Here is a 26,600-nt window from a genome sequence, read left to right on the forward strand (position 1 = left end):
TTACTGTAACGAAGGACTGGACTGGACTGGCGTTTGCTTACGTTGGAGCCAAGGAGGGAGGCCAAAACACAGCTACACCCAGCTTGCTTCATCCTGAAACCGTGACAGACCTGTCTTCAGTGATGCGCATGGGTGGTCTGGAAACACAGTATGCTCCCTATGCACACGGGGTTTGCTGGCCATCAGCCGCCACAGCATCGCCGCCAGAGCCAAGGGTATCAGCAAGCAACCGTGTCTCGCACGGCCCGCGGCAGCGGGGCACACAAGCCACCGCTCAGCCGGTGTCGCAGGCCTGCCCGCCCGGGCGCTGCAGGCCCTCCGCCCCCGCAGGCCACGGCCGTACGGCCACCTCACCGGCACGGCGCGGTCCCTGTCAGCAGTACGTGCCTCTTCCCCACATCTCCGCACGCTGGTGCCAGGAGGGGGGAGCGCCACAGCCCCATCTGCCCGCGGGTACAGGCCCCGCGACGGCGCCGGTGCCAGCCTCGGCGGCCGGGCGTCCTCGCCCCACACCCGCCGGCTGTGCCGCCCCCGGCACCGGCGGGCCCGGGCGGGAACCGAGGAGGGAGGCTCGCACCCGAGCGCCCCACGCCCTGAAACACAGGTAAAGCCCCTCAGCTCCTCGGGTGGGTGTTAAAACAGGGACAACCCCCCCGTCCCCTCCCTCCGCTGCGCAGCCTTTGGGGGCCGTTCCCCCCCCGCGCAGTCCCGCCTCGCCGCCAGGAACCGCACCTCCCCGGGCGCCGCTGGGCCGAGCCGGCCCCCCCCGCGCACCGCAATGGTTTAACCGCGGGGGGGGGCCGGGAAGGTATTTAAGTGCCGGGTTCGCTTCCGGGTTTCGGTGCGGGCGAGCGCTGTGTGGTTGCTCCTCCCCTGCCGGCGCAGCCCGGGCAGGCACTATGCGCAGACTCGGTCCTTGGCGCAAGATGGCGGCGGCGGATAAACAGAAGCACGAGCACGGGCGGGTGAAGATCGGCCACTACATCCTAGGCGACACGCTGGGCGTCGGCACCTTCGGCAAAGTCAAAGGTGAGCGGCGGGGAGCGGCTCCGCCGCCCGCCCCGCGGAGCAGAGCGGCACGGCCCGAGCGGGGCGGGGGGGCTGCGGCGAGCGGCGCGGCCCGAGCGGGGCGGGGGGGCTGCGGCGAGCGGCACTGCCCGAGCGGGGCGGCGGGGTTCCCCTCACTGGGGCCGGGCGGCCGCCGAGGTCCGGCCAGGAGGGCGTGCGGGGCCCCGGGGCGCGGGCCGTGCGTGTCCGGGGTCCCGCTGCCCTGGCGCGGGCTCGGCGCCGCTCCGCCTCCCGCCCGGAGTGCTGCGGCGGGCCGAGCTGCGCGGGGGCGGCGCCGCTCCCGCCGGGCCGGGTGAGTCACCGGGCTGCGGCGGCGCTGGCGGTGCGGGGCGGCGTGGGCGGAGGGCCGGGGAGGGCTGCAGGCCGGGCGGGGGCCCGGCGGCGGCGCTTCTTGGGGCAGTTAGCGGGGGCCCGGCGGCGGCGGGAACGGCTGTCTCGTCTGTGTTTACGGAAATAATCGGTGGAAACTAATGATGCTGCATTTATTGAAAGTAGTGCCCAGTACGTGAGGGAAGGGGGGAGTCCTGAGCCGCCCGTACGTTGCGTTTTGCCGCACAAGTACTGGCACTTGCTGCCCTGGTAAAGAAGGCAAGATTTCTTTCTCTATAAAGAGAGAAATAAGCATAAAAAGATGAGCCTGGAATTGTTGGATTAACTGGCAACACAGCTGATGCACGGACATGCAAAGACTTTATGTGAAATGTAGTTGATCCAGTGGTTATCAAAGGTTTTTTTTCAGCTGAGGCTTTAAAAATATTTCCTAGTAGGAGTGCAGGCACTATGCTGCAAACTTGAAGCCTAGTAGAAATGAAATAGAAACTAAACTTTCCCTTGATGCCCGCCACCTGTGGGAAAACTGCATTAGCTTAGACTGCTCCTGCTGTGGTGTTTGTGAGAATTGTTCAAATATTGGGGAATGCAAATTGAAAACATTCTTTAACAAATAAGTTGGTCTAGATTCAGGTTGTATTATTCATAAGGTTTTTTATGGTTAACTTAATGAATTGCTTATGGTTATAACCAGTAAAAAACTCTGGCTAATCCTGTTGTGTCTAATGTGCTGGCTGGCTTTTAACATGATTCTTTTTTTTTCAGCATAGATGTTCCTATTGTATGTTTTCTACCCAAGCTCTTTCAACTATTGGTATGTCCTGAAGAAATCACTGATGTATAGAAAATCGGAGTATATTAATCTCTAACAACATTTGGAAAAGTAGTGGAAAATATTTTGCGAGTAAAGCCCTTTGAGTCTCCTTTTTTCAAGGCAGGCTTATAAATTGCCACCCCCAGCCACAGTGGGGAGCAGTGAACCTCACTGGCAGCTGCCATACCGGTCTTTTCCTTGGGAATTTAGCACCTCTGTAAACAGAGAGATGAGATAGGGCAGAAAATGGCATTAGATTCTCTTTCCTCCGGGAGAGACTAATGGTTGAGGGGAGGAGTCAAAGGCATGCTGCCGTTTTTTTTGGCCTGCCAGTGCACTGCACAAAGCTAAGGCTGGCATACCTGTTAATGTTCCAGTGTGCTCTTAAATTTCAAAGTGCTGTTGTACTACTACTGCTGTTATCTGCATTGGCAAAAATGTGTCTGAAGATTAAACCTTGGAAAGATGATCAATTTGTGGAGCTACTGTTGTAATTTTAGTATATTATTGGACTTTGCTACTATTAATATTTCATGAAATACACTTAGCTTGAAACACTTAACTGAAAAAAAGTTGCCATTTTTATTATTGCTCTATTTCCTTAATACCCCTCTGTCTTCCTTATTTGATTGATGTTAGATGTTCTTTTAGGCTGCTTTGCAACTACTGACTATGTGAAGAGTACACATGTGCATATCTGAACATATTTTTTCTTAAGGATGGGGGAGAAATCACCTGGTGGTGAAATGCAGCATCATTCTGCATACAGAATACCTTAAGTGGCTTGAGAATATATTTAGGATTCAGAAGCAAGTGTTAGTGGTCATGGACTAATACTTGGTTTCCTTATACATACTGGTTTAAGGTTTGGTTTTTTTCTCCTGCCCCTCCATGATGCACTTTGTCTTGCTTTAGCTGTACTTAATAAAGTATTCCATCTATATTGCACTGGTTTTCTTCCTGAGCATGTATTTCCTTTATTTACTACCAGACAATCTGTGATTGTTTTCTGGTAATCATCATTATTTTCCTTCTCTGACTGATAAGATTTTGTCAGTTGACAGTCAGTTGGTCAAGACAATGATGAAAGACCCAGAAATGGACAGAGAAGATCAGTTTGCTATCTGATGTTGTGCAGCAATATGCCATTGCACAACATTAACTCCTGGGGTCTTTTTGTTGAAAACATTTCTTTAGCTCGTACTTTTAAAGACTGCTTTCATCTGAGCCTGGGGTTGGCTGTTTGATGTATTACTGAAATGTTTCATTAAGCATGATGTATGCTTGTTAAGCTTTTTTTTTCTACAAACTTAATTACAGGTACTTATATTTCATAGGAGTGTTGTGTTTACTCGGGATGGCCTCATAGTCAGTTTTCTTTGCAACTGAAGACATGCTGAACAGAAACAGTTGAGAAGTCACTGCTGCTTTGAGATTCTTGTCACTGTCTTGGAAATCTTGATGTTATGCATAGTCATCGTGAAGCTTGAAGACAATTGGTATTATCAGAGATTACAGACCTAGTATTTCCCTATACTTCTTTAAAGTTAACTTTCTGCAGTGATGCTTTTGAAGGACTGAGACCTGGTTGAGGATTAGGGTGACTAACATAAATATATTTTGATTAGTTGCAATTTGTGAGACTTTCCTTTTACAGGTAAAACTTCTGTCAAGGGATGATACAAAGTAGCTTTCTGAAAGATAACAATGGCTGCTTACTTTTCTACATGCTGTTACCGTATGAGGTCTTGCTTTCAGTTCTGTCTTCATGCTAAATTCAAAAGTAGTCAGCAGTCTTACCAGTTCATGTCTGCTGTTTTACTGGTAACAGATACCTTGAACCGTTTCCAAGAAGACTATTTTATTTCCTGAAGTAGGCGGCTACTGGAAACTCATATCTTTAAAAGCTAGGTTTGTTATAATTTAAATTGAATTTAAAAAGGAAGGCAAAAATTGCTGAAGAAAATGGTGATTTAATTTGAAATGTTTTAAGCTAAGTGAACAGGCTTTTTAGGACCTGCACAAAACTACAGTATGTTTTCATTACAAGAGTTTATTCAAATTTGGCAAACACAGTTGAAGCAAAAAATGTTGTTTTCTTCCAGTCAATGAATAAAATCAAGGCTTAGGCACAGTCTTGAAGGTTGTGACAGCTAGAATTGGTTTCAGTCAGCTGCAAGTTTTGTTAAATTGTTAGGTGAAAAATGCATTTTCAAGAACCTCTTATGTGCCTTGTATATTGAACATAAATTGTTATAGCAAATAAATTGCTTTCTAATGTTTTTCTGAGTTCTAATGAAAGTCCAGTTTTCATCTAGACTGACAAATCAGAAATGAAACAAATTGGCTGATAAATGAGACTTTATAACACAGTGCATGTCAGAACTGAATATTTATACCCTAAGCTGTAGAATTGCTAAAATATGTATGCTACTTACTAAATTAAACACCTTCTTAAATCTACTTTGTAGAGCAAAGGAAGATGTGAATTCATGTATTCATGAAGATGCAAATTCAGTTCCATCTGAGTGAGGAAAGAATGAGGAAAAACTTCCTTACTTTGAGGGTGACAGAGTGCTGGAACAGGCTGCCCAGAGAGATTGTGAAGTCTCCTTCTCTGGAGACATTCAAAACCCACCTGCATGCAACTGCAGCCTGCTCTAGGTGAACCTGCGTTAGTGGGAGGATGGCTATATGATTTCCAGAGGTCCCTTCCAACCCCAACCATTCTGTCTGACTGATTTTTTTTGGGTAGCTTCTAAGCTACTTTTTTTGCTTACTAACAAAAATTAATGTTAAATTTTAACTTACTGATTAAGATTTTGTCAAATACTTCTGGCTTACTTCAGTTCACAGTATTGATAGGCAAAGGCTGTAATTCAAATGGAAAAGTTGGTTTTCTAATGCTTTGTGTTAATGATTCATTGCTCCTTAGGGTTTGAACATAGGTAGTATAATTTGTTGGGTACCTTTAAAAGTTCAATCACATTTGAACAGGGGAGAACAAGGGGAATGTGATTGTTTTAATTGTAGATCTGGTTGAAAGAAAGTAATTCTTATAGGTGATGTTACCGAAATCTCAGAGTGAAGAACTTATCGACACCAATGTGATGTAGATAAGCAGACACTTCTTTATTAATGGCCAGGTGCGTGAGCGAGTCCTCTCACGATCAACGCACGCCAGGTCCCAAAATCAGATTCCATATATAAAACTTGTTCATACATATTCATTAAATATTCATACATAATCATAATATTTCCTGTAAATCATTAACATACTCTCCTCCTATATCCGATTCTGCGCAGTAAAGGTTAGAAAGGTCTAGAAATGGGTCTAGGGTACGATTTGGGTAGGTGGTATATGAGTCAGTGGTCGCGATCTCCCCCTGCCGGAATTACCTTTTACTAAAGTTCACAATTTCTTGGCAGGTAACTACAAGCTGTTCCAGTCAACTCTCCCCGGTTTCCATTAATCTCATATTCTGACATTTCAATACACCTCTACATACAGAAGACTGGTCAAATACAAAAAACCTTTCAAACCCTAAAGTTATTACCTAAGTTTTAACAATGGTTCTAGCCCCTTCTAGCCTTGGTACAGGATGTACAGAAGATCTCATAACAGCTTTTACTGTGCGGCTATAAGTTTCATTTAAAATTTTTCTTATCCTTCTATATTTTCATTTTATTAAATGATTTTATAAAATCAATCAATCTTAACTTATTAACAAATCAATAACAATGTGATTGTACAGTTCTAGGTAATCACCTACCAATGCTTTGTGGTCTGTCTAAAACTTGTGATGGATGTGTGCTTTGTCAGGCATTCATTGGCAGTGCAAATGTGCCTATCCAGTGTTTTGGTTATTGTGGCCATTTTTAGGTAATGGCCCTTCTGAGTAAGGGGATGTGTTTTTTGACTGTGCAGTTGGAGCCTTTCTGTATTCTCGGGTACAAAAGGCATTTCAATGCCACATTGTGATCCTTCAGTCTTGGGTAATCCACTGTTTAGTTTGCTCCCTACAGGAACTTGGATCAGCTGCTTTATTTTACACAGTGGCTTTTTTTTTGTTTTAAGAATAATCATCTTGTTATCTCTGTCTGCTTAGAATTTCTTCTCACTTGCATTGGTTTTTAGCTCAATACAGAGGCAAAAGGCAGCAGTAAAGTCTTGTGTTGGGAATGAGATTTAAAGATTGGTAGGTGATTGCTAATTCTATCCAAATTATCTATTGGATGCAGAAGGATTTTTGTGCATCACTGGTGTTTATCACAGCTTTCCATGGATATGTTTAAATAAAGCTTGAAGCAGGTCTTAAATTCTCAAGTGTGGGGAGGCACCCAGGTGAGTATTGTGTTTGGTACATGTCTGTCTGGTGTCCATTCAAGTGGGCAAGGATGAACCATTTGGGTGTCCCTGGAGTCTGGTTTATCTTCAAAAAGTAAGAATTAGTGTGGCAAATGAAAGTAATGTAAGTTATGGTTTGCTATGCAACGGAAACCAATGCAGATACCGAAACCTTCTAGTGGAAAAGATACTTATCTTCTGTGGTTTATCTGTGATCCAGTGTTGGGTTTAAGAAGAATATCCTTAGCAACTTTGCAGCTATTTCCAAGAGCATCTGCAAAGTTAAAGACTTTAAAAAGTGTAACTGTCTAAGAAGTATTTTATACTTTTGTGTTCTACTGAAAGAAATTGAAACTCCTGGAAGTAGGAAAGAAGCTGACAGATGTATGAGGTTGTGTGTTTGCATTACTTCTTGTGGTTATGATTGGATTTTATTTTGTGCATTTCCTATAGCTTTTGCCACTTGTTTAATAAAACTGATGTTTACTGCACAAACTGCGGAGCTTGCATAGGGTCACACTGCTCCAAGGACAGACAAATAATGTTCAAGTAAACTGATAAGATACTTTTAGTGGTGAGTCAGTGTAATTGCTGAAACAGGCATCTTGAGGGAAGGATAGCATGATTTCTTGAAGAGTGATCCTTGCCCTTGCACGTAAAGTAGAAGAGCTGCAGGTAAACATGTCTGAGTGGGTTACCAAGTAAGCCAAAACCACAGGGAGAGAAAATGGTTTCCCTAATTAGCAAGGGTGACAGTGCTTTGAGTTATTTATTGTTTGTTTGCAATAGTGCAAAAAAGTATTCATCCTACAAAACTTCTGAGGGCCAAGTTTAAGGTTTTTCTTAAATACCCCATTCATCTTGCAATGATAGACTTGTGGGAGAAATTGGAGTAGGGCAGGAGAAATGACATGCCATCTGATTTTTTTCAACGTCCCCACAGATAATGGGGATATGTGGAATGCTAACAACTTGTTTTTCTTGGCTAAAGTTGAAATGGGGAAATTAATGTCTTTACAGAGCAATTGAAAACCCTGGCTAAATACTTCTTTTTTCCTTGCAGTTGGCAAACATGAGTTAACTGGGCATAAAGTTGCGGTGAAGATCCTGAATCGACAGAAGATTCGCAGCCTTGATGTTGTAGGAAAAATCCGCAGGGAGATTCAGAACCTCAAACTCTTCAGGCATCCTCATATCATTAAACTGTAAGTTTTGCTTTCTATAATCAAACATAATTAAGCAATAATCTTTTTGCTCTTGCTGATGTGAAACGTTTAAAAGGCAATACTGCTAGCAGTGTCTTGTCAGGAAAGTAACCAGCTTCCAAGTATGCAGTCAGTATCCTATGTGTTTTCACAAAACTGATCTTCCCTACAGGCCAGAGAGCTACAGATAATATAAAAGGTAATGACATGATAGATACTTCTAGTAGCATCCCTTTTAGGTTTTAGCTGCTATGTCAGTTTTCTTTTTCTGGTTTTATTTGATCCTTTTTCTGCTTTGAAAATGAGTTATTAAGAACAAGGTTGTAAAGTGCATTTCTGTAGTCAGTTTATTATGTTTTCTTATTTGAAAAACATGTTTCTGACTGTATAGAAGCATGGATTTAACTTTTGGATTGAAAGGGTTAAAATACTATTTCTCTAGTAGTCTTAGCTGTGATATTTAAGTACATGAGGTACTTTGAACCAAGGTATTAGAGAGAAAATTGGTAAAGGTAAAGCATCTTGGACTATAAGATTTTAGGTAAAACTAACTTTGAAGATCTCATGTAAATAACTGCCTCAGAGTATGGAGGTTATTGAAGTGTTACACTATAATACTAAGCTGCTAAAATAGTCGCACACATAATCATTTGTGTGTGAACACATTTTGAGTCTGAACTCATTGCTGTCAGTGTAGTTCAAGAATAGTTTGTCTCAGTAAGCTGAAGCATGTCTATCTTCCCCTTTCTGTGGGAATCAGTGTTTTGAAGAACATTGCGGTTCTGTAGTGTATGTGTGATTTCAGTTGTTATTACAGTTTGGATATTTGCAGGCGTAAGTGTACTGTCTTGAAACATTCTTTCTTTGCTACTTCCTGTCTTCTCAATATAATATCTGAATTTTGGCTGGAGTGTTACCAGTGTTCATTTTCTTGTTCCATTAAAGATTACTTCTGGCTGCTGTAAGCTGTTTTTATTTTTTCCCCTTTTAGGTAAGGAGGATATGTAGGACAAAATCAGAATCTCTTAAATGGGGAGTTTGGCAATAAACTAGTTATACCAAACCTTTGAAGTTTTGAAATAATTCTAACTCTAAAGTATCAGTACTTAGACCTAAATTTTTCATTAGTATTTTTCTCTGAAATATTATGTTCATGATTATTAAGAGTATTTTTTTCTGGTCTTGAAATACACTTTATGGCAAGTCAGGTTTTTGCATGTTAAGGTTGCAAAGTGTGTATTTTTGAGACACTGGCAAAGTTCTTCTGAATTCTTTTGTCACTGCACCAAGCTGTCTGTGCAGCAGCACTGCAGATAGTTTTATAGAAATCATTTGGACTAAGCTTAGTTCTTTGAAAGTACAGTGACTAATATTCCTGGCATGGAAAACAAATTTCCTGCTAGCCTTGGCAATGATAACATCACATAGTCAAAGGAGAGGAGATAGCTTCTGAAAAGTATTGTCATTTCAGTAGCTGTAAATTGGCTGAAAAAAACTTTAAAGAATACTTTTATCTGACTCTTCTGCACAACTTTAGTTTTAACTCAATGTAACTAGCATCTTTTACTGTGTAGTCTAACAGGTATCTTCTTTTATCAGGTACCAGGTCATCAGTACACCAACTGATATTTTCATGGTGATGGAATATGTTTCAGGAGGAGAACTGTTTGATTATATCTGTAAAAATGGAAGGGTAAGGAAGCAGTCCAACTCTACAAATAAGTGACTTGTGTTCTGTTACTGATTTTGCAGCATTCCTGTGTCACCTGACACTGAGGGGACAGACAGGTTTTTCTTTTGGATCCTTGGGCAGGATGGTGTAATTAAAGCTGTACTTAACATGGTATTATTAGTGTAGACAGAATTTATGATTAGTGGCACAGGATTTCTACAAGCAGAATCAATGTAGTACACTTTGTAAGTCACATCATACAGAATTTATAGTACAACTTGTCATTTCTAATCACCTAGACACTCTGCATATGTGGTTTGCAGTATCAATATAACAATCACAGTCTAGACCTGAAAAATCATATGAAAGAATGAGCTGCCCACTCAGCCCCTGGAGGAAGCAACAGATGGTGGTGTCGTCCCTGGCCGCCAGACGTCATGGGTCTCACTGCCTAGCAGCAGTTGTGGTCCAGGTTTCCCACTTCGGACTTGTAACAGTGTGATTTGTATGGACAGTGCTCTGGGTGCAGTTACACTTCTCTGTTCTGTGATGGGGTTGGGGCTGGCTGGATGCCTGGGACCTTGAAGGCTGGTAAGGAAGGGCTTAATCAAGCCTGGTGCTCACGAGTCTTGAGGCCGGTAGGGATGACAAGAAATCCCTTTGGTTTGTCTGCTTGGTTCACAAGACCTTCAGGGCCTGATAATGAGGGAAGGGGCATGAATATGTGACTTGCTTAGTCACAGAATCACTACTTGCCTTATAAAATGGCACTAGTTATGCTAACCACATGAGCAGGGGGTACCAGTCGCACTCTGTTAAATGTTTGTTTTTATGTATTCAGCATTAATTTTCCTGTTAGCAATTAAAATACACTTTATGACTGCCTCTTCTGAAAGTAAAAATTGTAATATGTTAACATATTTCAGATCCTTATGTATGACTTGGTCATGGCATTTTTCCTCTAGTGATTACTGGTATGTTAATTTACAGTAACTGGGTATAGACTGGATGGATATGTATCCAGCTGAAGTGGCTGAAAATTATTTCCTCATTATAACCCATTACTGCAAAGCTACCATTGTGCCCTTATTACCCTCTTCTACTAGTGGAATAGCTTCTGTGAAAGCTCTTGAAGTCACTTCTGACAAACCATCTAGATAGCCAGGATGCTTTTAATTAGTTGTTAAAACAAACTAATTTTTGGGTTAGGCACAGGTTGGTAGGAAATGCCCAGTTAAGCCTGCTGTTTGGGACTAGCTGCTACTGGCATAAATAGCATCTAAAATGTATCACTTCTGTGCTGCATGTTTGCAGCTTGTCTACTTAAGTCTTACACTGTGCTTAGATGTGGAAGTTTGTTGATACTACGGTAAGACAAAGTTAATACTTGGGTGCTAGTGTTTCTAGTTACTTAGTATGTAACATCTGTCTAACCAATTTCAAAAGCATTACAAAATTTCAGTGGCTTTGAGTCTGTGGGTGTGTTGTAGTCATTTTAGAGCTATAGTACTAACAAAACGGTGTAAGCTATGAAGCTTTCTGTTACAAGTTCTGATAATCTGCTGTAAAAAGTATAAAAATGATAAATGATAACTTCAGGTCATGGGAGAATTTTCTTTAATATGAATGAAAACAAAGTTATCTTCCACTGTTTTGTAATTGTTTAAAACCTTTGTCTGTCTTAGCTTGACGAGAAGGAAAGTAGACGTCTGTTCCAGCAAATCCTTTCTGGTGTGGATTACTGCCACAGGCATATGGTGGTGCATAGAGATCTGAAGCCTGAAAATGTGCTGCTTGATGCACACATGAATGCCAAGATAGCTGACTTCGGTAAGCATTGCTGTGTTATATCTGATTGCATTTCTGGTGTTTAGATCCTGTTAATTACTATGGAAAATATTTTAATTAAAAGTATACACTTGAATATCCTGTTGGTGGGACACAATACAAAAACCTGAGGAGAATGAATGTAAAGCAAAATGATGTTTTTGCACATGTGTAGAACTTGTTTTCCTCTCAAACTTTTTTAGGTATTTTTGGTAACTGGGTGAAATTGTGAATGGATTTATTTGGTTTTGTGTAACAGTTTTCTCTGAAATGCTAAATAGGTTTATCTCCTGACCTTTCTACTTCAAAATTTACTCCTATTGCCTGTTTCACAATCTGTAAAATGTAGATGCTTAGCTCTCTTGGAAGTACAGTGCAAGGGCAATTGATCATATTTAAGAACTACATTGCTGTAGTAGAATACACTAGTCCTCCTATTAAACTACTCTAAAATCACTTCAAAAACTCCAAATATGTGATTGAGAAATTGGGAATAAAGTAAGAGCAGTTAATCTTGCAAATCATGCTTTTTTTGCTATAAACAATTAAGCTTTCTAATTAGGCAGCTATATACTAGCTGTGAACAGCTGCTAAGAAGACTTGGGAGCTAGTTCTTGGAACTATGTGAATCAGGAAAACTTGCCATATAAGCATAGTAAGGTATCCATACTGCTACATCATGATATATCTCTTATAGTGGATAATACCTGCCCTTGTAAATCATTTCGAGGTCTTTGAGGAAAGGTGTTAAGGTAATGCTGAGTATTTTAAGTATATTTTGTAAGTATGGTGTTGCAGTATGTGAGCACTGGGAATCGTATTGATTTCTTGTGTATACAGAATGCTTTGGCTGAAACTGCTTATGTGGTAAAGAAATCAAGTACAGTAACTTATAGAAATGTATTCCTGTAACTTAAGTTTATCAGCAAAGCTGTAGTGTTCAGTTAGTTGTGACTAGTGTATTAAATAAGAGCTTAATAAAAGCTTTCGTGTATTAGAATATGAAAGCTAACCAAGCTGTACTCTTTCATCTCCCACTCCCTTCCCTTTCTCCCATAAAAGGGCATAATTCCATCTCTGAGACGGAGTTCTCTGCCTTATGGTAGTCTTGATCATGCAGCACTGAGGAAACTAGAACATATTATCCACAGCTATTCTTTAAGTGGTAGTTCTTTACTAATATTAGTCTGTACTGAGGGCTGGTGAATGAAGATGGCTTAGTTCTAAAGTACACTTCAGTAATTGCTAATGGAATATCTAAAACCTAACTACTGAAATGCAGTGATTCAGGAACCAGCTGAGCAGTGTGGATGTCTAAATTGTGGTGAAGTCATGTGTACTCCTCAGTCTCCTTACTCTGTATAATAACCTCTTAAAGATTTTTAGGCAATTCTCTGGTATCATCTTCCACTTTTGCATTTCGAAATAAATGTGGTTAAGATTTTCTTGTTAATGACCAAAATTGTATCTGGCTGTGCTGCTCCATCTCCCTTAGAGCAACTGTGTTCTGTCATGCCTGTGTCATCCAGATCAGACTGTTTTTTTGTCTTGGAGTGAATGTGTTCTCAAATTTTTCTAGGTCATGTGCAATAATGGATTGGTGTTACTCATCTGGTAAACTAAATGAAAGATTATGTAGCACACTTAGATAAAAAAAATCAGTAATTCCAAACAATGTTATTTCTTTACTGAGATAAATATGTTAATTTTCTGATTTGAATTACTAGTTGTTTGTTCTAAGTGGAATATGCAGTGTGAAATAATTTTGCTGTCTGAATTTTTAGTAGTTACTTTTATATACTTTCAGGTCTATCAAATATGATGTCAGATGGAGAATTTTTAAGAACAAGCTGTGGTTCCCCTAACTATGCTGCACCAGAAGTAATTTCAGGAAGGTAGTTTCTTTAATATCGGATGCATGTGTGCATGTATTTCATCCATTTTGCTGCTTGATTCTAAAGGCTGTAAAGCTACTTCAGTGGACAAGCTTGATGCTGAGAAACTGTGGGCTGACCTTTTAATTGTCTTGATAATTTTTCATGAGTACTTAAGGCTTCTGTGACCTAATTTTGCAATACCTCCTGTAAGGTGGAGGTCATTTCTAATGCCCCAAATCCAGTATGTACAGTGGGCCTGAATTGGTTTAAAATCTCACTTACAGCTGGGATCTTGGAAGTAGAGGTATGGCTAGAATTACAGGCAAAAGTCTGGTGTGAAGCTGAGTAGCAGGGAAATAACTGCTGCAGGGTAGATGCTTAATCATAAGGTAACTTTGCCTTTTTTGGAATCTTATGATTGTCAAATCTGCTGCTTTGTTACCCACCCTAATGCTGCCTCTCTTGACTGGAAGCCAAATGTCTTTTTTATTCATGTGACAAGTTCTGCTATATGGACTAGTCAAACTTTTCAGCCTCCCAGATTTGGAGGATAGATGGTGTTGCACAGGTTCCATTATAACAGTGGTAACAATGTACGACATGAGCTTTCTTAGTAGTTGCGAATTTATTTCAGTTTGCCATTGCCTTAAATTGCATTTGTAGGTTATTGTTATACAGTAGAGGAGAAAACTACTACATGCTTGTATCTTATATATTTAAAGAAGGAGGAGGATGCACGGCATACAAATGAAATGGTATAGTACTTGCAGATTAGTTGTCCTAAGTGTATACGCTTTTAATTATTGTGATAGAATGTAAGAAAGTAGAGGAAATAAATATAAACTTAAATGTATTAAACGCAAATTTCTAATGGCTAACTCTTTCCCAGATTATATGCAGGTCCAGAAGTAGATATTTGGAGCAGTGGGGTTATTCTCTATGCTTTGTTATGTGGAACGCTTCCATTTGATGACGATCACGTGCCAACCCTTTTTAAGAAGATATGTGATGGTATCTTTTATACCCCTCAGTACCTGAATCCATTGGTAATTAGTCTTCTGAAGCACATGCTGCAAGTCGATCCAATGAAGAGAGCAACAATCAGAGACATTAGGTAAAACACTAACTGATGTCTGATCACAAGATGCTGGAATGATAATCTCAGTGCAGATACACAGAACTATTGTTCATATAGCTTGTCCATGTTTTATAGGCTGAGATGAAAAATTCAACGTCTGGTGGTTTGGCTTTAGCTCTGATGCTTCTGATTTCCAGTGGCCAATGAAGTGTCTATTGGAGGTCACAGTAGAACAAATTATATACATGACATATAGCAATTCTGAGAAACTGCTGGTTTAAGACTGTTACAGCAAAGCTGTTTAACGGTAGAACAGTTTGCAAAAAATACAATGTATTGACTTCTCTGGGCAAAAAATTCATTGCTGTTAAACCCCACTATTCTGTACTGTGAATGTCTGAAAGGAAGTTATGGCTCCTTAATCTAACTACTGCTTTTATTTGTAATTCTTTGGACTCTGAAGAATCATCTGTTAAGACTGAATATTCCACGTGCAAAATAAAACTTTCTAGCTTCAAAACCTTAGCATGAATTTATGTGTAAGCGATAGTTACCGCATTGAATACTGGTAAGTTAAAGTTTATAGGTACAGATAGCCATTGTAGGCTCCAGATTCAAAGAGGAGAGAGATTCTGGAGAAGGTGACTGCTTTGACAAGTGTGCAGTGGGTTGAATGTAAAAAAATAAAAAATTGGTAGCTGATAGACATTACATTACATAGCAGCTTAGTTATGTTTTCCTGCTTCCTTTATAAGAAGCTCTAAGGAGAGAGCTCTGATACACTTCCTAACTTAAAACCATAAAAGAAGCATTTTTACTAAGGTAGTAAGTCTGCAGTGTTCATGTTCTTTCAGTAGGACAAAGCCAGTGGTACAGTCATCTCTTGCTACTTTTATTACCATGGAAAGTACTTCCTTGCAGAAATAGGAGCACTGTGAGAACTAAGCATTGTAAACCATCGTGGATAGGAACTTAGTCAGTCAAGTATGTCTGGAAGAGAAGTGGTGTGAAAAAGATGTTGAAAAAGGTTGGTTACAGAGCATGGTTGGTTTTTGAATCCTAAACAGTTCTGTTCTATTAGCCATAAGACATGTCACCTTATAGTTTAAAGGACAAACTGAGCTGGATTAAATACCCTAATTCTTCTAGAGAGGTGCATGTATACATGCAAGGGGAGGGGCCCACTGCCATGAATGGTAACAAAATATTCCTCTGGGTTCGGTCATCCAGCTAGGTATGTGCTTTCTAGTGGTACAGGAGAAGCTTTTTCTGCTTCTGAATTAATTGGTTGCTTCTGATGAAAGTCTGTTTTACTCAACTCATTTGTGCTGAGACATGTTCTTAGGCTCACACTGACTAGAGCTTGGTCCATCGTACTGATTTTGCCTGGGATAGCATTTATTTTCTTCATAGTAGCTTGTATAGGGCTGTGTTCTGGATTTGCGCTGGGAACAGTGTTGATAACATGTGGATGCTTGTTACTTCTGAGAATAGCTTACACAGTGTGAAGGCCTTTTCTGTTCCTCACGCCACCCCACCAACAAGTAGGCTGGGGTTGCACGAGAAGTTGGGATGGGATATGGCTGGGACAGCTGACCCCAACTGACCAAAGGGATTCCATGCTGTATGGCATTATGCTCACTCAGCAATAAAACTGGGAGGGAGGTTGGCGAGGTAGGCTGCTGCTCATGGTCATGCTGATGGCAGGGCATCAGTCAATTGGTGGTGAGCAATTGCTGTAGTTTGCACCACTTGTCTGTCTTGGGTTTTATTTTCCCTCTTTTTTCTTCTCCTTACAAACCTTTTTTAAAAAATGCTTTCTAATTTTCAAACTTAACCCACGTTTTTCTCACTTTTGCTCTTCCTATTCTGCCCCTTATTCCACTGGGGAGGAGTGAGGGAGTGGCTGTGTGGTGCTTAATTGCTGGCTGGTGTTAAATGGTAACAGGCCTTTTTGGTGCCCAATGTGAGGCTCGAAGGGTTTGATAACATATTTTACCACAGCATATTAGATGGAATTTAGAATTATTACCTGTTAACAGTTGCTGCTCACAATATTGATTTATCTGTTCTCAATACTAGTTTCTGATCTGTGCCATGTTCCCTTTTTTGCTGTATGTGTTAAAGACTGGTTTTTGGCTTTTGCAGTTTCCTGCGCTCTGTAGTGCTTTAGTAATGTTTTGGTTGGGAGAGTTGTTACTAAAATGGAGTGCTTTAGCTTAATCTGGTAGTTGGGGTCTGTAGTGAAGCTGTTAATGTACCTTGGGTACCATCTCATAGGGACAATTAACTACACTTCTTTGTTCAAGACAGTTTTTTTTGTGGAGGAAATACAGAATGGCATCTTCACCTTCTGTAATGTTTTATCCCTTGATAGAATAGCTCTTCAGTGTCTTGAACATCCTTTGGTAATCAAAATACTTCTACTGGTATTTCTTAAGAATATTGATTGAGCTTTTTCTGAGGTTAACAAGCTATTTAGGAATATCATGAGGCCCGACAGCAGTGTGGTTAAGGATGGCAAGGCATTTGGGAGAATGTGGGCAGATACCTAGAAAGTTTGTCACCTCCAATAGTCTGGGACTTCACACACAAACAAGTGGGGTCCTGATAAAGTGATACAATATTTGAAAAAGATGCCCTGGCTATTCCAAAGAGTCACTGCACTGTGCTGGAGCCTGGCCTGCGCCTACTGAACACTATTAAGCACTCTCGAGGAAAAGAGAAGGCCTTTGGATCTGAAAATACACCAACAGGCTGTGACTAGGCCAGAGACACAGCCTTCAACTGTGTAAGTTGCTCCTATAATTAAAAAGAAACACTCAAAGTGGAAGTCAACTCATTTCATAAGGGATGAAAAAGCTTCTCCTAGGAGGAGCAGGAGAGAGAATCAGAAGAGGCAGCCTGTTCTGCAGCAGAGCAGACAGAAAACACTCGATCCCTATGCCTGAGTGAGCTGCAAGTTAAGGAAAAAATATTTCAGACCTCAACTAGGAAAGCAAATTCTCAGCTAGTTACTCTGATGCTGAGATACTGGGACCAGTAGTCAAGAATTAGCAGGTAAGGAAGCCCAGCAGCTGGAATTCCTCGCTAGAGATAGGGCCATTGATAAAGGGATTGTAAAAGGGGAGTCCTCAGTCTTAGGAGGTGACTCCTGTAGAGGGTCAAGGACCGCTATCTCTTCAAGGAAGATCTTTCATATTCTCTAAGCAAAGGGACCACAACTGAGGGAAGTATCCAGTGTCTGAGGGAATTAGTCATCATGGGGGTGATCTGTAGTGGCCTGCATGACAGCCAGGTATCTCAAGACCTGGATGGAATCTGGTGCACATGGTCCATGTTGCTATAATTGCAACTGATGTCCCATAAGGGCACTGATGTCATATGCCAACACCCTGGTGATAAGCTGGACAGACATAGAGGCAGCAATTGTGGATGGGCTGGCCAGCAAACTGAGAATTCAAAGAGAATCTTGCTTCCTTCATACAGGCCTGTGTCTCAGCTATGGAAAAACCCACAAGTTTCTTTCTCACTTCTGATTTTCCTCAACGTCCTACTGGGGTGAATTGAGTGAGCAGTTGTGTGGTATGTAGTTGCTGTCTGGGGTTAAACCATGACATCCATATAACTGCTCTTAAACCTGTAGCCATCTTTATCCTACAGGCTAGAACACTTTCAAGATTAGCATCATGCTCTATCCTTTGGCTAGTTAAGCGGCTTAGTCTAGACACACAAAACAATCATTTTTCCTGGTCAGTATTTGCTTCTTTCTGTGTCCTTCCTTTTCTCTCTTACGAATATCAGCTGTTGGGTACCATAGTGAAGAGGTCCAGGTTGACCCCTCTATAGCTTCCCTCAACCCTTTTAAGTCTTGAACAACAGCTAGGGGTGTTTTGAATGAAAAGATAAGCAGCTTGTTGGGGATGGGGAGCATGTGACTTCAGTGTTCAAAAATCTGTGTCCAGACATCTACCAAAAAATTGTTCATCAACATTTCTTAATTGTATTATGTATGTACTTGAGGGTGGACAGCTAAAATGGGTAGTATAAGAATTTCAGTTGAAAGGATCTCAGAACTAACATAGTGGAAGTAAAAAGCATACCATTTATATAAAAAGTTGAGTTACACAGATTTCTGGAGTGCAGGTAGCTGAAAAAGTTACAGAAAGATTTTGTCACCTGCAAAACATCTAGCAAAACCTTGTGAAGGTAATGTTTACTTTTCTTTATGTACTGTTTTGTCTGCTGCACAGAAGGGACTTGGACTGACAAATGTGATTGTTGTACAGATTAAAAAAAAATTAAACATTTAATATTGAAAAGGTTTGGTTTACATATGTAACACTCAGACTCTTTATTTTTAAATCTAGGGAACATGAATGGTTTAAGCAGGACCTTCCAAAATACTTGTTTCCTGAAGACCCCTCATATAGTTCTACCATGATTGATGATGAAGCCTTAAAAGAAGTGTGTGAGAAATTTGAATGCACTGAAGAGGAAGTGTTAAGTTGTCTGTACAGCCGAAATCACCAGGACCCTTTAGCAGTTGCTTACCACCTCATTATAGATAATAGAAGAATAATGAATGAGGCCAAAGACTTCTACTTGGCTACCAGCCCACCAGATTCTTTTCTTGATGATCACCATCTGTCTCGCCCTCATCCTGAGAGAGTGCCATTTTTAGTAGCTGAAGCACCCCGTCCCCGCCATACTCTTGATGAGCTGAATCCACAGAAATCCAAACACCAAGGTGTAAGAAGAGCAAAGTGGCATTTGGGAATAAGGAGTCAGAGTCGACCAAATGACATCATGGCTGAAGTTTGTCGAGCAATTAAACAACTGGATTATGAATGGAAGGTAAAAGAATAAAGGATCTCTACAGGAGACCAACAGCAGATTTGTTTGAGCTGTGTAGTTACACAGCCTGGAAGTCTCAAACCATGTTCTGTGCTGGAAAATGTCATGTGCTGGTGCAGACTGTTTGTGGCTGCCATGCAAAAAGGGTTTGGGGGGAAGCTAGTCATGCTGACAGGAAAAAAAGTTTTGCTACTGTGTCTAACTTTTCTAATGGGGCTATAGGAATGTTTTTCTGTTGGCTAAAAACCCCCACAACTCTTAACAGGTAAGCCTGAAATCACTTGATAATACCAGTGAGTTGAATTGGCAGAAAAAATATGCAGTGCTTTTCAAGCAGTTCTGGTAACTAACTCAGATCTTTTGTACTAGGTTGTAAATCCATACTATCTACGTGTTCGAAGGAAGAATCCAGTAACAAGTGCATATTCCAAAATGAGTCTACAGTTGTATCAGGTGGATAGCAGGACATACTTACTGGATTTTCGTAGCATTGATGGTATGTGAAGACATTAACATAAGTTAATGGAGTTGTACAGCAAATCATTCTAAATGCAAATGTCTTAATTTTCTTGTTTAGAAGTGAATTGTTGTCCTTAAGTTTAAGCTGATCAAGATCTGTATTAGTGTTTCTTTATTCCTTCCTGGTCAAGTTTCCTGTGATCAGATGGTTAGCTGTTTCATTCTTTAAATAACAGAATTTTAGCTCTATCAACTCCTGAGCTGCTCCATTTTCTGTCTGCATGAGCACTAACACCACTAAGTGCAAAAGGGGACAGGTTTGTGAGGGCTGAGATTTGGATCATCCTAAACTGTCCTTGGAGCCTCACTCCCGAATTTAAACATTGATTTAGATCTTAAGTAAGCATGTAAAAAACACCTCCTAGTGAAGATAAAACTTGGCATCTAGGCATTTAAATTTGACTTGGACTGTTCACTGCTGTACTGAGTCTGGCTGAGATGGAGTTAATTTTCTTCACAGCAGCCCATATGGTGCTGTGTGTTGGATCTGTGACTAAAATTGTGTTGATTACACCAGTGTTCTGGCTGTTGCTGAGCCGTTCTTCCATAGTATCTAGTCTGTCTTTTTCCCCAATCTGTTACACCCAATAAGTGGGCCAGGGATGAGCAGGAAGTTTGGAGGGAATGCAGCCTGGACAGCTGAGCCAAATTGGCTAAAGGGGTATTCTAGCCATATAATGTTAAGTTTAGCAAAGAAACTGAGGGGATGGGCCTTTGGGGAGGGTAGACTTGAGACTGGCTGGGCATTGGTCTGCTGTGGAGAGGTGGTGGGTGGTTGCCTTTGCATCCATTTCACACACACACACCCTTTTCTTTCTTCCTCCTATTAAACTATCTTTATTTCTGTCCATGAGTTTCCTCACTTTTGCCTTTCCAGTTTCCTTCCCTGCTGTGCTGAGGTATTAGCTGCCAGGCAGTCAACCCACCAATGATACTAGTAGACAAAACTTGAGATAGGAGTTGTATGCTTGCAGTAGCTGAAGTCTTGAAAGCAGTTGGTCTACCCTGTAGAAGGATGGATTTTAGTGACAGTAGCACAGCATACATATCCCAGTTGGGTACCTTTCTGAAAATGGAGGAGCTAATACAGACTGGCCACAGTGCTTGTTGATGGGCATAGTAGATTAAAGCAGAATTGCCCACAGCCAGTGGTGTAGATGACATGCCTAGGAAAAAATGTGACATGGAAAAAGGATTTACTGGAGTGGCTGGATTGCAGTGTAGGGTGGCTAAAGCAGTGCAGTTCTTTCCTCATTCCTTCCAGCAATACAGGTGCTTGCTTGGATCCAGGGGTACGTGATACAGGGGACTAACAGTCACTTTCCTGTACTGACCTGTTACCGAAATCTTGGAATAAAGAATTTATCAACACCAATGTGATGTAGATAAGCAGACACTTCTTTATTGACGGCCGGGTGCATGAGTGAGTCCTCTCACGATCAACGCACACCAAGTTTCAAAATAATGTACCTTATATAGAACTCATTCATACATATTCATTAAGTATTCATGCATAAACATGGTATTTCCCAAAAATCATTAACATACTGCCCTCCCATATCCGATTCTGCACGGTAAAGGTTAGAAAGGTCTGGAAATGAGGTGGTACATGAGTCGGTGGTTTTGATCTCCCCCTGCCGGAATTACCTTTTACTTAAGGTAACTGTTTCTTGGCAGGTAACTAGGAGTTGCTTCACTCGACTGTCCCCAGTTCCCATTAATTCTACATTTTGACGTTTTAGCACATTCTCCTAGGTTACATATAAACAATCATCTTTAATCTTAAGTCTGTTATCTAAGTTCTAAACATTCTTACTAGGTGATTCTGACCAATCCCTTCGGCCTTGGTACGGGGCTGTACAGAGGATTTCATAGTAGCTGTTGGTTGCTATGCAAACACGAATTCCACTAAAACTATATTCCTATTAAAATAACTCCATAAAATCAAATGTGTTTCTATAAAATCAAATGTGGTTAATTCTAACTTATAACAAATCTGTAACAGACACACTGCGGTATAGGATAAATGTCATCCCTGTTGGAGGGGAGATGACAGCTTGGAGCCATGCAGCTGGGGGGAAGGGCAGCCTGCTGCAGTCCTGGCTTCAACTCTTGAGGGAGTACAACCCCAGGGCATGGATTTGCCATTTCTCTTCCAACAGTGGGGCTGATTTGACTTGACTTTCTCTCCACCACAGTTAACTGTTCTCTGTTCCCTCTTACCAAGCTGTAATTTAAAGTAGCTTTGATGTGAACACAAGAGAGACTGCCTTTTCACTAATTTCTCCTGGAAATAATTTTTCTGGTGCCATGTGGGCGTCAAACTCATGTTCAGAACTTAAAGTAAGAACAGAGATACTTCAGCAAAACATTACTTCTAAGATGAAAGTGTTTCCTCCTCATACTGATGGTAAACTGCAGCTGCTGCAGCCAAAATGTGCAACATACTATGGGGAAAAACTTCCAGAAGTGAAGGATAAATTAATATAGATGCTAACAATTAATGTATCAGGTAATTATAATAAAAATGCAAAAGACAACAAAGTATAAATAACCAAATATAAAGAAAACAAACAGAATAAAAATAAAGTAGATGCTAGCAAAAAGCATCTACAAAATACTTGAACTGTTACTGGTCTCTAACCTTATGATGCTATCCTATTTTCGGTTTACGTAACCTAACTGGAACTATTATCTGCTGAAGTTAGTTCATGAAAAATATGGCAAGTGCTGGTCTAAACTAGATGTAAATGGTTCTGTAGCACAGTTCAGAGCACAGAAATAATTTGCTTAAGGACACTTGCTTCTGTATTAATAGATTTATAAGCTTTTTATTTTGTGTCAAATATAAACAGCTTTTTCAATCTCTGTGTAGTAATCAAGATTTTTAAAAAACCAAATTGAGAAGTGTGAGAAAGTAAAGATGTTTGCTGTTCATGTAACTGATTTGATACTGGTACCTAACTTTCTTCCTCACTCCCCTTGCCCCCTCAGATGAAATTACTGAAGCGAAGTCTGGGACTGCAACTCCACAGAGATCAGGTTCTGTGAGCAACTATAGATCCTGTCAAAAAGACTCAGATGCTGATGTGCAAGGAAAATCTGCAGATGCATCCCTTACCTCGTCAGTGAGCTCTTCGCTTGACTCTTCTACAGCTGACTTAACTCCAAGACCAGGGAGTCATACAATAGAATTTTTTGAGATGTGTGCAAACCTTATTAAAATACTTGCACAATAATTTTGAAGATGGGCTTATTTCTTTTATAGCAATAAGCATGCCTAAATCATAGTCAGATGCTTCCAATTATAATCAAGTTAAATTAACTATGGCGCTGAAAAACTAGCTGCAGAATGCAATTTGCACAGGGATTGAGATTATTGGCAGTTAATGTATATTATTTTGAAGCTGGAGTGAATTCTGATTATCCATTGTCAAATAGCATAATACAGGTACAGGAAATCACATGCCCTTGGGGCAGAGTTTATAACATTTTACACTGAGTGCACATTAGGCTGCGTATAACTTCTAAGTTAGACAGAGCTTCTTGGTTTTTTCACTGGTAATGCATACATCTGATGCACTGTAAATGTACATTTACTATTTCAGTGACCTAAGTATGACTTGTTGGTCCACCATCTACAGTTGTGACTCAGAACTGTCAAAATCTTCCAACAGTAATGTGTTAAAACTGCTGTGTTTCTTCCCCCTTATTTGACAGTAAATGATAGAGAATCACATGTTACAATGTACTACTTCTAACAGCTGAAAAATTTATTAAATGCATGCAGATCTAACCAGTCAGAAAAGCATGTAGGTGCTCTGTAATGCACCAAGGGTGAAATCCAGTGGGCTGTGAGTCCAAGTGAGTCCACAACAACTGTTAGAAACTTAATGCTGAGAAGACTTGGCACCCCATGAACTGAACAAAATGTTGCTCTGTGAAGGAGAACTGTCAGCAAGCTCCTGATGGTGTAGCAGCATAGCAGGTCCTTGCTGCTATGGCAAGCTGAGAATCCTGTTCCTTAGAAAGACATGGATGTAATTAAAAGCATGGCCTAAGGGCTGTTGTGTGCTATTTCAGAATCTGAAATTGTCAGTTTTTAAAAAATTATGTTGACACTTTGAAACAGCTGTTTAGAACTTGTTAGCATATACTATATAGAATTCATTTGCAGTTGAAACTACATATATAGGTTATTTTTCCCTATGCCACCCTTTATAGCAAACTTTGTTTGAATTAATTGTGAAATTAAATAGTCTTAACTTTTCAGTTGAACATTGAAAACTGATCATGACAACTTGAGTGGTAATATTCAAAAAGCTTTCAACAGTAAATTGCAATTACCAGTAATGTAAATCCTTCTGCATTTAATGATTTTTGCAATGTTTCAGGGAGAAAAATGAACCTTATGTTAAAACCACAGCTAGTACTTGCACAAAAACATTCTCTTGCAAACTCTTAGGTAATTAGCTACAGTTCCATTTTCATCTAGCACTAAAACATAAATGATATGTTATAAAATGTTTAGTTTTGCACTCAAGAATTAAGGTTCTCTTCAAAATAAACTTCATTACCTACTCTGAAAGGTTGCTCTCCCAGGGAGAGACTGGAAATCATGGCATTACTATGAACAGTGAAACCTGGACTCTTAAAATATATGGGGATTCTTGCCAATGACTGATACTTCAGCCATGGAAAACTGCTAGCTACAGATGTAAAGTTTAATCCAGGCCAACTGGCTTCAGTCCAGAAGTTCATGTTATGAACATGCATGGAAGCTGAAGAAACATAAAGCTGCTTTAAGCCCCAGAACAGCTATAACTGTGTTCTGAACTGGGCAATTGTGTGGTCTGTCTAGTATGTAGGTACAAGTTACAACTTCAGTTCCTTATCCTCACACACGGTCCCTGTAATGCGAGGCTGTATTACTGCATCTCAAAGTGAAAGATTTTCCTTGCATTAAGCTTTGGGTTTAAACTCCTGAGATTGAGATGTCACATGAGGGACCAGCTGCAAATCCTAGTTTTAAGTCCTGTTTTTAGTCTTGTAAGAATTGGTTCTGATGTGCTGAATAAATTGGTGTGTTCATTTTTGTTACCCTTTTAGTTTGAAATTGTTAAATATTGCACTTGCACAAATGTAACAAACGCACAGGTTTTTTAAATCTAGTAATTCCTCATCTGGAACTGCTTTGGGGTCATTCTTGCATATATTAATCTAAGTATTTTTAAATGGTATCTGCTCCTTGTAATGCTGACCACAAAGGCAAAGTGGTAAGCTGCAAATAGCTTTTAATTTTTATATACTTTTTTGGCCCTCTTGTGCATTAAGACAACCACGATTTTTCCTTTGTCTTGGTATTTGGAGGTTAAAGTAAGTTTCTGGCAGACTTGTACTGTATATGTAGTTTTAAATAAAGTAAACTTTATTGGTATGATAACAGTTTTGATGGCCAAAAGTTTTATGATTGAACTGAGTTTTTTTATAGGGTATGGGGGAGGGAGAAAGGGGGACTGACAGCCTAGTTGAACTAAGAACAGATGTCTGTTGTGTGACTTTCCTATGCTTTGTAGATCTTGCTGTTGAAATTGCTTTCTTCACATGTTCGTACTGATCTTGCACACCTTTTTTAGCGTTGTGCTACTATCTGCCAATAGGCTGTGAAACAGAACCTCACTAAGAAAGCTGCCAGGGTTGTAAGGAGGCATTTTATGCAAATAACACATCGGTCAAGTATGTTACTCTGTTTTCCCAAGCTTCCTCCTGTTGGAGTACATCGAATTATCTTGCCTTTGTATTGTAATTTTTTCAGAAACGTGGATGAACCAAATTGTCCATGTGCAATATAACTCACAAGGTAATAGATAACAAAATTCATCTTGGTGGTGCAACATTTAAAAAAAATCATTTGTCTTGATCTAAGTGTTTAATACAAACTTGGAAATAAATTTTATTTTACTGGTTGGTTACCATTGTAAGATATGAAGTCCTGTTAACTAAGATGTGCCTACTTCCTATGTTAGTTTCTTCTGACAATGCTGAATGGCAGAAATGCTTGTTTATAACTGTGTAACTTTTTAAACTTTGAAAAATTAAAACTAAGCAAACGTGGACTACTGAACCATCTTGTTTGAAACTGTGCGTGCTGTCTCCTAGTGTTATGTATGTTAAAAATAACAGACAGGGACTGGTATACTTGTTTTAAAAACAACTGCAATTGCAATTTTAGAGTAGGTAGCAATATGACAACAACAAATTACTGCAGAATTCCCAGCTAGGCAGGCTGGGCCCCGTTTCCCTGTAGATCCCTGTAAACCCTTTTGCTGCAGAAGGGAGCGCAGTCGCGGGTACAGAAGTCCCCGTTTGCCAGCGGTGACTCCGCTTGCCCCGCACCTTCCACGCACCGTGAGGCGTTTTTTTCTCGGTGCCTGCCTCTCGAACCTGCGAGTAGCTTTGGACCCTGTCGCCTGTCCTACATTTTGCTGCCTTTAGGGAACGCGCCTCCTTTCCGCCCGTGCGCGGTCGCTTGCGGCGCTGCCCGCCCGGAGCCGCCCTGCCCGCGGGGGCTGTTCTCACGACGAGCCGCCGGTGCCGCCGAGCCGTGAGTGACGGGCGGGTGCCGGCCCCGCTCTCCCGTCACCTCGCGGTGCTGCAGCGGCAGCAGCAGGCGGCGACCACGGGCTGGCGGCTGTCACCGGGCCGCGCTGCCGGGAGCGCTTCGCGCCGGGCTTACCCAGAGCCTCACGGCCGCGCCCCTCGCCGAGCAGCGGGGCACAGCGCAGCCGGCCTCAACCCCGCGGCACCCGTTTACCGAGCTGGGCCCGCCTGCGGTGCCCGGGTGCCGGCAGGCCGGTTCGTGCAGGCCGGGCTCCCCGGCACGGCCACCGCCGCAGCGCTCTCCCTCGCGCCCGAGCCGGGAGCCGCTCCCGGGGGAACCACAGTTCCTGGCATGCCCCGCGGCGCCCCGGGCTACCCGGCATGCCCCGCGGCGCCCCGGGCTAC

General features: G+C 41.3%; 1 protein-coding gene across 1 annotated transcript; it reads left to right on the forward strand.

The window, feature by feature from the left end:
* The first annotated feature begins 828 nt into the window (after positions 1–828).
* PRKAA1 (protein kinase AMP-activated catalytic subunit alpha 1) lies at positions 829–25,719 on the forward strand. The gene is made up of 9 exons (XM_056325324.1): positions 829–1,029; positions 7,624–7,765; positions 9,365–9,458; positions 11,123–11,267; positions 13,072–13,159; positions 14,031–14,255; positions 18,590–19,076; positions 19,446–19,572; positions 22,590–25,719. The coding sequence occupies exons 1-9, from the start codon at positions 900–902 to the stop codon at positions 22,832–22,834; spliced, it is 1,683 nt and encodes a 560-aa protein (XP_056181299.1). The 5' UTR covers positions 829–899; the 3' UTR covers positions 22,835–25,719.
* The last annotated feature ends 881 nt before the right edge of the window (positions 25,720–26,600 follow it).

The sequence above is a fragment of the Falco biarmicus genome, chromosome Z, assembly GCF_023638135.1.
Source record: "Falco biarmicus isolate bFalBia1 chromosome Z, bFalBia1.pri, whole genome shotgun sequence".
Taxonomy (NCBI): Eukaryota; Metazoa; Chordata; class Aves; order Falconiformes; family Falconidae; genus Falco; species Falco biarmicus.